Consider the following 11,757-nt stretch of genomic DNA (forward strand, 5'->3'; position numbering starts at 1 on the left):
TATAAGTATATATATAAATATATAAATTTATATGTATAAATTTAATACATATATATGTGTATATCTATATATCTATATATCCTATATATACATGAATATATTTAAATATATATATATATAGATTATATATACTGAGATGATGATATCAAAATACGCAGACGATGCGAACACGTTCCAAGTGTGGGTCGTAGTACTTTCTTATCTACACTAGAGACAAAGAAGTGCTGTAAGGCGCCGTTTGCCGCACAAACAATGCATTCCCCGTTCGGAACACTTTGTATACATACATATTACTTGAATATATATGCAGCCGAAAAGTGGTTAGTTCAAAAACATACCAAAACATGCATCTTATGGAGCGCGTGATTTGACTGTATCTAACATGCTCACCGGCCAGCTTCTCTGGATGTGGCGTACGATGCACCCAAGTGCGCCTTCTTATAAACTGAATGACATACGGCACACTAGTGTATATAGGAGTGTGTGCGTATTTATAGACATGGGAATGTGTATACGAAGCCATAGTAGACATACATGAAACTGTATGATAGACGGACTGATCAACCCTTGTCTCTACTTAACCCTTCAATCTGAATCTATACTTGTCGATATAAAAACACTCTTTGCTTGAATCAATTGCTAATCGTTTGCAATCATATTTTATTGAAATTAGCTATGATGCAGGTGTTAGACGTCCGCACAGCTAGACGTACTAGCTGATACGTAAACGAGGACCTACATATAAGTACACAAAACTCCATTCTAGCTGACGGAAAAAAACGCTTAAATTTACGGTTTACATAACCTGATGCATCGATACATGCATGTACATCGATAGATTGAATCCACCCACTATCACTGAAAGACTTCATGTACACAAATGCGCTAGTGCTAGATGAATACGCGTTCACACGCTTGTATACCGTATGTAACTGTAACTTATCACATGGCATAGAAGGCCGGCGTCTGCACATCGAGAAGTACTCCCACCAAAACTCCCTAAACCTAGTTGATAATACTTCTTCCTCACGCGGACGTCATACCACACTACACAAGCACACGCTACCCATCAACGCGTGCCAACCCCAACCTCATCACAAACCAGTACTGGTTCGAAGAAGACTTCGCATACGCACGCGCACGCCCTTGCCTCCATACCTCCACGGGTCTACACAGCTGCATGATAGACTGTGGGCCTGTCGGCCAGTAGGCGCAAATGGTGTCGTATAGACACTGCACGCTGTAGGTATCGTCCTCCTTTGTGTGTTCAGTTGCGGACGTCCCATCCGAATGGGTCACGGGCTGCTTGACAAACGCACGCAGCCATGAGTCTCAATAAGAGGTGGGTGGAGGGTGCAGACGGCATAGGGAGTGAGGTTGTGATGTGTTGTAGCATATGGGGACAGGCACGCAATCACTTGAAGTGTGCGAGGGTGATTACGTCTGTTCACGGCTACATGACTCTGGCGCGTGGCCAGTGAATACCTGTGCACTTGCGTGTGTACATATGTGACACTAGAGACACTCCATCCGCAGATGTCTAACATACATGAACGCATATACACCTATGTTTCGAGAAAAGAAGACATGGACTGGCGGATATATCCCTTACCAAAACGAAGGAGAGGTGGCCGCGACAGAGTTGCAGAGTGGAGATAGTGTGATGTTTGGTATAGATAGAGTGATAGAGTAGAGATAGTGTGATGTTTGGTATAGATAGAGTGGTAGAGTGAAGATAGTGTGATGTTTGGTATAGATAGAGTGATTGAGTGAAGATAGTGTGATGTTTGGTATAGATAGAGTGTGATGTTTGGTATATATAGAGTGTGATGTTTGGTATAGATAGAGTGGTAGAGTGGAGATAGTGTGATGTTTGGTATAGATAGAGTGTGATGTTTGGTATAGATAGAGTGGTAGAGTGCAGATAGTGTGATGTTTGGTATAGATAGAGTGGTAGAGTAGAGATAGTGTGATGTTTGGTATAGATAGAGTGGTAGAGTGAAGATAGTGTGATGTTTGGTATAGATAGAGTGGTAGAGTGGAGATAGTGTGATGTTTGGTATAGATAGAGTGGTAGAGTGGAGATGGTGTGATGCTTGGTATAGATAGAGTGTGATGTTTGGTACAGATAGAGTGTGATGTTTGGTATAGGTAGAGTGTGATTTTTGGTATAGATAGAGTGTGATGTTTGGTACAGATAGAGTGTGATGTTTGGTATAGGTAGAGTGTGATTTTTGGTATAGATAGAGTGTGATGTTTGGTACAGATAGAGTGTGATGTTTGGTATAGGTAGAGTGTGATTTTTGGTATAGATAGAGTGTGATGTTTGGTATAGATAGAGTGGTAGAGTGGAGATAGTGTGATGTTTGGTATAGATAGAGTGGTAGAGTGGAGATAGTGTGATGTTCAACATAGTATGAGGGTCACTTGGTTATCCATAGACCCAAACACCAAAATTGAGAAGCGATTGCTTAAGCCGAGAGGGGCCAGTGATAGGTATAACTGTGCGTAGGTATAACTGTGCGTAGAGTGTGATAGTGCATGCACAGCACAGTGAGTACACAAAGGGCTACACGTACATCAACATGTGCCACAAATGTAATGTTATCTTAAGTTATCATAGGTACACTACATCAGCATGTGCTACAAGTGTAATGTTATTTTAAGTTATAACAAGTGTAATGTGATCTGTAGATATTCACACTAAAAAAACAGAGCTTCGCTAAGGCCCCGCGAGGATTTCACAACAGACACCACAACAGACACCGTGGCGTCAAAGTCACAACCAGCCCATACTATTACATTCTAACAAGCGTCACATACAACTCTCAAGCATAAGTGTACATGCAGACAATCACACACTACGTATGTAAAAGTACCTTCACTAGTGTTTACCCGGGAGTAGCATTCAACACACTAAACACTTACCATTGCAGTGCTTGTAATGGTTTGCATGCCATGCACATACCCGCTGTGGCCTAGCATGGAACTCAATACGTTTGGCCTTGAATGTGCATCGGTCTGCCTGCATAGCCTCGTCGTCCAGAAAGGTCAGCGAGACTGAATGCGATCCACCGCTACGCTCTCCACTAGAGTCACGTGCATGTAACCTGTCTTCACCACCGCCAGATGTGTATGCTTTCGTGTCAACACCCGCTAATGCGCCGTGGTTGCTAACATTCTGTTGATGTGTACTGCTACTTGTATTTATATTGCCATCTGTACGTATATCACACGTAAGTAGATATCGCAGCTCAAAGCGCTGTCGTGGCAAAAAGGTGGTGGCGCCTAAAAGTGGGTCTTCGCGTGTGCACGAGAGCACCTCACTGTTGCCATCGACTGTCACACGAGAGTACTTACCCTCACTCACCATCAGGAACTCCACCATGGTTACAACTAACTAAGCACGAATATGTATACGTTAAATAGCGCTATACCACCACTGCAGTTGTTCCCGTGCATAGATTATCAAACTAATGGTTGTACGTGCAGTCCACTTCACTGCACTCGGTAGTGTTCCGATTGTTGGTAAGTTATGTTTGTTTGCTCAGGGCCGTTAAGGTTAGTGTAACTGTGAAGGTGTGTGAATACTGTTATTGGTGTTGTTTCACTATATTGTGCTTCAGTAGTTGCACCTCATAACATAGCACATGCGCATCTCTCCTAAGAGTGGTTTGCAATCCTTCTAGTACAGGTTTCGTGCTATTTAGTATTTGCCCTCCGTTCCCTATCCTCTATATGTAGTCTATATTGGCACCGCCAACTGTCTTATGTTTACTTTTATGTAAATATTTATATACCTTTACTGGACCTTTTTTTTTGTCGTATTTTTCAAATTTAGGACCACAAGTCTGATTTTACGACACCGGTCAAGTCATTTTTTGTTTTTTTGTTTTAAAAACTAAAATGAAGACAAGCGATTTCATACTCGTGAGTGAGCTGAAACAGTCTAAAATAAATTATAGCTGACAACGATAATAGGGTTCCTTCTGAAGGTCTCTGGAGAAACATCTACTTTTCCTGTTCTGAGGCGACAACCAGTTAGTCTGGCTGTAGTTGAGCAAGCTGAGCTTCCGGGCATTTACGTGGCTCTGTCACAGGATCGATCTCCAGTTTACGGAAAACATTCATATCATCATTCTCCACTGAAGTCTCGCGTCTAGAAAAACAATGTTATACCCAACTGTCCTCTGTTTGCTGGCAATTGCTTCGTCTAACGCAAACGCTTCTTCGCGTAGCAACTCACTCATTAGCTGCGCATCTACAATTGGTGAACACTACTATGTACTGATCCAAACAGGTCGAGATGTGACAATGTACGCCCGGTGCGGCCGGTCCCAACCTGAAGGTCGTAACACTGAGCGTATCGCTCGGACTTCCGAAGCCGTTACAATTAATAAACTGTTAACACCATAGCCTTCTGAAATAGAACGTAACATAATACTGTGTAATTTATGTTGCCTCTGAAAGGGGTTCCTCAACAGTATGACTAAGTACTGTAAAATTGCATCTGATACAAGCATATCAGGAAAGATGTCAAGAGTAACACTACTGTCAGTGCAACAAACCTACCTGTGATTGACTTGCATTATGTACTGCAGCTCTTCCAGTTTGTCTCTCGACAATAGATGGAGCCTAGACAAACGCTGTTCTTTCTCATTCAGTATGTACTGGTTCTCGCGCAACCAATGTCGGTTCAGAACTCTCCCGAAGAACAGCTTCTTCTTGTCCCTCATCCACTCGGTCTAATTCGTATGTTGTTTCTCATATATGAACTCTCAAAGCTTTACCACACTCTATATCATTGGCTTCTTTTGAAGCTATCCGTGATTGGGTGGCCTCATACGGATGGTCGGCAAAACCAAAACTGTGGCAGAAAGCAAATGGCAAATACTGTATCACGGTTCAATGCAACCGCTACGTAGAAGACCAATCAATGTGTACCCAAGACAAACGGGACTGGGAACGGGTGTGCATTAGCACCAATGAATGTACTTTAAATAGGAGGAATAACAATTGGCATATCCGCAACCATGCTGCAATACTTGGAGAACCACGTAGCACCAGTCCATACAGTAGCCACAACTGCAACATCTGTAGCGGCAAACGAGCGAAGACAGTTAATGAAATCCAGGATAAACTCGCACGGAGAACACGCCCAATCGAAAACGTCTTTTAAAGGTACAGTGAAGAGTGAAGGCATCTCATCCTCAGGTTCCACCACCTGGTTCATTGGAAGCATAATGCAGCTGTATCTGCTTGTTCTTGTTATTTGCAAATAGATCAATCTCTACCCCTGGCCACTAATCCATGGCGCGTGTAAACCATTAGAAATCCAACAACCTGATTATTAAACTGGTAAACAACCCATATTGTAACACAATTTCTCCTTCATCATCTGTCATAATCCAGTAATGGCATGGGCAATGAGTCAAGTGGTTTTCTGTAGTTCAAGTGGCCAACCGAAGGTGACTCGGACGCATGAGAGCTTGGTCAATATATTATGAATACATCCTAGAAGAGCAGTCTCCTCAAACATTAACTGTACCTGGTGTTTGTGATACAAATATCGACACAGCTCATGATTTCAAGAGCTTTTAGTCTATCTTTCAGACAAAGGCTCACCCTTCAAAAGGGACACAAACTGTTTATGAATATGTATATATGTAAAGGCAGGCAAGCGCAAATACCATAGAAGATACCATACGAAAAAATTATGAAGCTGTCAATGCAATCCAAGTCTAGAACAAAATAATTCTTCGTAGAAGGAGGTGGTTTTGACAAACGCTTACAGATCAACGTCTTGTGAATAAAATCTAAATGGGAAATCTTCTTGAACACTATTATCTGGACCTGGTATGTGTGATACAAATGCATCGACACAGCTCGTGACTTGAAGAGCTCGTCAAGCCCATCGCGTCTTAATATTCGATGTATCGTTGGACAAAGATATACCCTTCAAAAGGGACTTCGACTATTATGATTCGTATGTGTATGTAAACTTGATAAAAGGCTGCCAAGTGCGCATTACCATAAAAGCCATCTTATGAAGGACAATTATGTAGCCGTCAATTCCAAGTCAAGAACTTTATATTTTGTTCATAGGGTGAGGTAGATTTTTTCTTTGACAACCGCAAGAGAGCTTTATCAATGTCGGTAATTATGTTCTAGACTGGCAGTCTCTTATATCATTAAAAGGACCCGGTATGTGTGTCTACAAACGCATCGACACAGCTCGTGACGTCATGAGCACACCAAGAGCGTCCTAAACATTCGAGGTATCAAGAGGCAAGTGTTTAACCTTCATAAGGACTCCGACTGTTTACAATTATGTAAAGACAGCCAAGTACAAGCACAGTACCATAAAAGTCACCTTATGAATGAAAAATTCTATAGCCGTCAATTTCAAGTCTAGAACATGGTAGTTGTTCGTAAACGGAGATGGCTTTGACGAGTAGAGTCTTATATTCAGAACAAGTAATCTATGTTGTTTGCAGCTAGCCCTTTTCCCTTGCCCCATACCGCTGCGGACATGGCAAGGTGTTCATGCATGAGCTCTAAAGATAACTCTCCACTTTCTTCTTGGTTCGAATAGTCTGAGTTTATCATCCAGGGGTGTCTCAGTGAGCAAAACAGTGCGTTGTTCTAGGCACTGGACGAGTTTGCTTTAGCATTACCAAATCCTTCTGGCTATATCGGAATGCTTTAATGGGTCCCTTCCTTGAAAGTTTTCGAAATCCATTTCCTCTGCCACAGCTGTGCGTCTCCTCGAAACGAAGCACTTCTTACTGCAACATCTCCAGCATCAGGATATGCATGTAGCTCTTCATATTGTTCTGGAGAATATAGGTATACGTCATTTAGCTGATGACCACCTGCACCTATCACAAACCACTTGATACTTTATGTTCATGTCCAAGTGAACTCCCTTTCTGGTGTTGTCATTAATGATTAGCTCAAGCCTAGTATACTGCGTGCCCACCATGACATGCATACAAACGTTATCAGTTCGTCTTTGTTCACCGCTAGATCTACGCTCGCAATACATTGCATCCGCTTGCTATTTATGGTGACAAGCCATTGTACATCAACCGACCATGGGACTGACTGGGTCTTCTCTGCATTGAACTTTGTCCCAGACTATTCAACCGATCAAAATGCGAGACAAGAGACTGGTTGGCACCGACTACACTGACTGAGAAAAATAAATCTGCACCTTTGAAAACTGATGATGATTATCACAGACAATGCAATAGGATATAATCAATATACCATAGCGGAAGTGGACCGGCATAAAACTTGTTTTCTTAGTGGTGTTGCCTAGGTGTATGAATGTATTAATGCCGACATTGGTCTATCGGTAGAGCCTGCCTATAAATATACACAACGAAATAAGTATAACTTCCGTGATGTGAAAGCTTTTATGTCATTTGTTGATGATGGCGACACATATACGGCAACGAGAGATGACGTTGAGCAGGATATGCTGGGGGGAGTATAAACATATGAACATGATGAGAAGCCTATGGAACAAACTAATGTCAGGTGCCAGGGGCTCCATATCGGCGTTCTAGTGTCCCTCGGGTTGTTGACGTGCTATAAACAGATGAATGTGCGTCATCAAGACTCGGATGCTGATATTACGATTGATAAGACCTATTGGCGTGCGATGCGACAACTGGAGAACTGCTCTTGGCCTCATACGTCCGCTGTTAAATACCAATCTTCACGGGATCCGTTTGGTTTAAAAGCACATTTAACTGGAACTGCATCTGGCCAAGTGGGAATCCTGAAGGTGTAGTCTTATCGTGTGCACAGGGATTCTACGCTGCCTTTATTTTGTCCACATGCTTCTGTGGTATTTAAACACCTTTCGCAATACGATATAAGTAAGGAAAGTCATACATGGAAGTAAGTGTATATTTCTCCTGTAGTGGAAGTATTTCCACGCTGTAGATAGTCTCAAAGCCTTGTATATCAAAGCGGCAACTGCGCTGGGGACCTTAGCTGTCAGACGGAAAGCCGATGGGTTACTGGTCTGATCCCACACTGTTCCCGATAGCTTATATCTTAGGGCTATAAATCCCAACATTGCATCCTTACCCATTGGTACTTGGTCAACCGAGTAGAATTGTATGCACTATTTATAGTAAGAACTAGAACTTCCACCGCAACCTGTGGCAAAAGACTCGACGAACCAGCAGAGGCCTCTAGCATCTCCCTGGGCATCTCTGTTGGTTCAAGAGACACTATTTAGGGCGAGCAGACGCACATGAGCGACATGGCTTGAGAAGGTATTAACTAGTAAGTCGCTTTATGCATAGACTACAATCGAATGGGGCATGTACCATTGAGACGCATATGAGCGACATGGCTTGAGAAGGTATTAACTAGTAAGTCGCTTTATGATGCACCATTGAAATCAAAGAAAAGAATGAGTGCGTGAAACCCGGGTTATACGGCCATCCATTCCCACACTGATCTCACTACTGGAGTGCACATAACACACGGGTGCAGATATTGCCGATGTCAGCTCTGCACGTCTGATAACAAGTTCACAGACTATACCGGTGCCAAGCTTCACGATGTGCAATACTCGCGAGGAGGACGTCCACATTATTTCAATCTTTAGTTTATTTACTATGGCTGGTACCTAACATTATAACATCATACATAGAGAATATGCACCGCTCCACTCAAACATCTTCACTCAAACACCTTCGTGCAGGGTTTCATACCGTACGCTCCGTCTCTAGACCAACTACCCACATCTCACCCGTAGTAGCCCCGCCTACCGCCACCAACCGGTGCGCCTATCTGTGGCACCTATTTGTGTATCTTTTTGAGCATCTCCGTGACCTTGGAGTCGTGTTTGGTCGTGGGGTTGTCTATGCCGTACTTGGCCAGTTGTCGCACCAGCGGTAATAGCACCATCCAGCTGCTTTCCTTGGTGCTTCGGTTGACGTAATCAGCCTCCTTCTCAGCAAGCTCTGTGATCTCCGACAGCTTCAGCTGCCCGTTTATCTTGCCTGCCACAAACGACGTGTGCTCTCTGCTGTCCATCTGTCGCAGAAGCTCCTGTTTTGGGTTTAGGGTTTATAGACAAGGCCGTGGCAAATGAGAGGCTTGTACCATTCAACTGTCTAATCATAGCCACGTGTGTAACATGCTGTGCACCAGTTGCAGCTGATTTTCAATTGACATAAAACGGCACTGGTCAGTACATAGTATGAAAGTGCATCGCAATGAAAGTAGTGTCTATGGCACGGATTAAAGTGTGTCTACGACAGTGTTTCAGCAGAGTATGTAGGATGTGTGTGTGTACATGTGCTTCGTTTCAGCAGAGTATGTAGTGTGTGTGTGTGCATGAGAGTATGTCCTATGCATATCTGCCTCTGCATACCTGAGTTCCAAACGCAGCGAACTGAGCCGCGCGCACGCGATCAAGTGGTGACGGGTACAGTCCTTGGCACATGTGACCCAAACGACATGTGCGCACTGAGAAGAAGCCCTTGCCCTCCTCCTCGTACAGATTCTTCATAAACGCCAGCGTGTAGGTAGGGCTGCAGTTCTCATTGCGCACCACCACACTGTACTTGTGGCCCTCGGCCATGCGCTGCTTGATGTGGACCAGGTCATCCTGCGGGAGAGGGGGCAGCGTGTGATCAGATGAGGGTGTAGAGTGTGATGAGATAATGGTTCAGGGTATGATGAGATGAGAGTGCATGGTGTGGTGTGGTGTGGTGAGAGGAGAGGAGGGTGCACCCAGTACGCCTGCTCGCCGCCTCTGCAGTGCGCGTGGTGATATTATGGGTTTTAGCGTTTTAGCGTTTAGGGTTTAGGGTGTATGGGGGTGTAGACTACTGCGAGAGTACGTGTCTCAGGATGGTCGCTGCCGCCACAGCTGCGTTGTGCATGTAGGTACATTACTCGAGCGGATAAACCATGCTGACAAGCCACGTGGCAACAAGTCTATTGCAGTACACAGACAACATAAGACATTCATATCTACACAGACACACATATGTTTATATCTACACAGACACATATATGTTCATATCTACACTGACACACATATGCTCATATCTACACAGACACACATACGCTCATATCTACACAGACACACATACCAGCATTTGATTGAGTGTGACGCCCTCTTCACGTGTGTAGACGACATCGGCGCCTGCGGTCAGACCACCGACCAGAGCCAAGAAGCCGCACTTGGCACCCTGGGTCTCAACAATGAACACGCGGTGACGCGACGCATCGGCAGACAACTAACCACGGATAAGAGAGAGAGAGAGAGGGAGGGGAGAGGAGAGGATGAGAGGAGGAGAGGAAGTGTAAGATTAGGAGGGATGGGGCATGACAGAGAAACAGGGGTCCCTACATGTAGATAGATAGAAGAATATATTAAACAGGCTGTATAGCAAGGCTCCTACATGTAGGTAGATAGAAGAATATATGAAACAGGCTGTATAGCAGGGCTCCTATATGTAGGTAGATAGAAGAACATATGAAACAGGCTGTATAGCAAGGCTCCTACATGTAGGTAGATAGAAGAATATATGAAACAGGCTTTATAGCAAGGCTCCTACATGTAGGTAGATAGAAGAATATATGAAACAAGCTGTATAGCAGGGCTCCTAAATGTAGGTAGATAGAAGAATATATGAAACAGGCTGTATAGCAGGGCTCCTACATGTAGGTAGATAGAAGAATATATGAAACAGGCTGTATAGCAAGGCTCGTAGATAGATAGGAGAGTGTATGAAACAGGCTGTCTACCCCGGAACATACTACTAACCTTGCACCTGTCGATGGCATCGGCGACAGCATTGACACCGGTGTCACAACCGATGCTGTAGTCCGTTCCGGGGACGTTGTTGGAGATGGTTGAGGGGATGAGGCAGATGGGAATCTGCAGCGACGGGTGGGTGGGCTTGGCCTTCTCCAGAGTGAGGACAGCCTGTAAGCCACCGAAGCCACCCAGCACTAGCAGTGCACCTATGGGGATGAAGGGGATATTTGGGGGAGGGAGAAGGGTGAGGGGGGGGTAAGTGTGTGGGGATGAATGCGAAGATACTGTATAGGTATACACGGGTAGACAACGTATGCGTATAGGAATGCACATACATCTGCAGGTGAACACACACACACCTCCATAAACACACAACACTCCCAAACACCCTCACATGCACACACACACACCTCCATAAACACACAACACTCCCAAACACCCTCACATGCACACACACACACAACCGACATTCACGTTACGTCGCTACACCCCCCCTACAACGCCGCGCATACCCATCTTGTACTCCTCCATAACCTTGGAGATCTTGTCCAAGTCCTTCGGCTGGGATCGGTTGACCCCAAACTTGGTGCCACCCTCAGACGACCATCCACTGACCTCCATGAAGGAAATCTCCACCAGATCTCCCTTCTCAAACCCATCGAAGCCATCCCTGATACCGTACACCTTGCACCCAAAGTTCATGGCGTACCGAACAGCCGCACGACTGGCGCTGTTCATGCCACTGGCCGGTGCACCAACGCAGATGATACCAACGGACTTGGGGTGCGTGCCCACGGGAACCTGTGGGTGTAAAAGAGGGCAGGCTCAGAGGGTGGGTGGTTGAGTGCAGGTGTAGTGTGTGGGTTTAAAAGAGGGCAGGCTCAGAGGGTGGGTGGTTGAGTGCAGGTGTAGTGTTTGGGATTAAAAGAGGGCAGGCTCAGAGGGTGGGTGGTCGC

At 44.7% G+C, this 11,757-nt stretch overlaps 2 protein-coding genes across 2 annotated transcripts in view; both read right to left on the reverse strand.

Moving 5' to 3' along the window:
• Window positions 1-626: 626 nt before the first annotated feature.
• On the reverse strand, window positions 627-3,753 carry SARC_08950 (hypothetical protein). Its single transcript, XM_014297057.1, has 2 exons — window positions 2,969-3,753; window positions 627-1,302 (listed from the first exon to the last, which is right to left on the reverse strand). The coding sequence occupies exons 1-2, from the start codon at window positions 3,386-3,388 to the stop codon at window positions 1,063-1,065; spliced, it is 660 nt and encodes a 219-aa protein (XP_014152532.1). The 5' UTR covers window positions 3,389-3,753; the 3' UTR covers window positions 627-1,062.
• A 4,392-nt stretch (window positions 3,754-8,145) lies between these two features.
• SARC_08951 (hypothetical protein) overlaps window positions 8,146-11,757 on the reverse strand; it is a gene marked incomplete at its 5' end in the record, with an annotated part of 5,946 nt that continues 2,334 nt past the window's right edge. The window contains 5 exons of the mRNA XM_014297058.1: window positions 8,146-9,078; window positions 9,404-9,640; window positions 10,131-10,277; window positions 10,808-11,007; window positions 11,314-11,602. Coding sequence (XP_014152533.1) covers window positions 8,827-9,078; window positions 9,404-9,640; window positions 10,131-10,277; window positions 10,808-11,007; window positions 11,314-11,602 — 1,125 coding nt within the window. The remainder of the gene's footprint in view (window positions 9,079-9,403; window positions 9,641-10,130; window positions 10,278-10,807; window positions 11,008-11,313; window positions 11,603-11,757) is intronic.

The sequence above is a fragment of the Sphaeroforma arctica genome, assembly GCF_001186125.1.
Source record: "Sphaeroforma arctica JP610 unplaced genomic scaffold supercont1.858, whole genome shotgun sequence".
Taxonomy (NCBI): domain Eukaryota; class Ichthyosporea; order Ichthyophonida; genus Sphaeroforma; species Sphaeroforma arctica.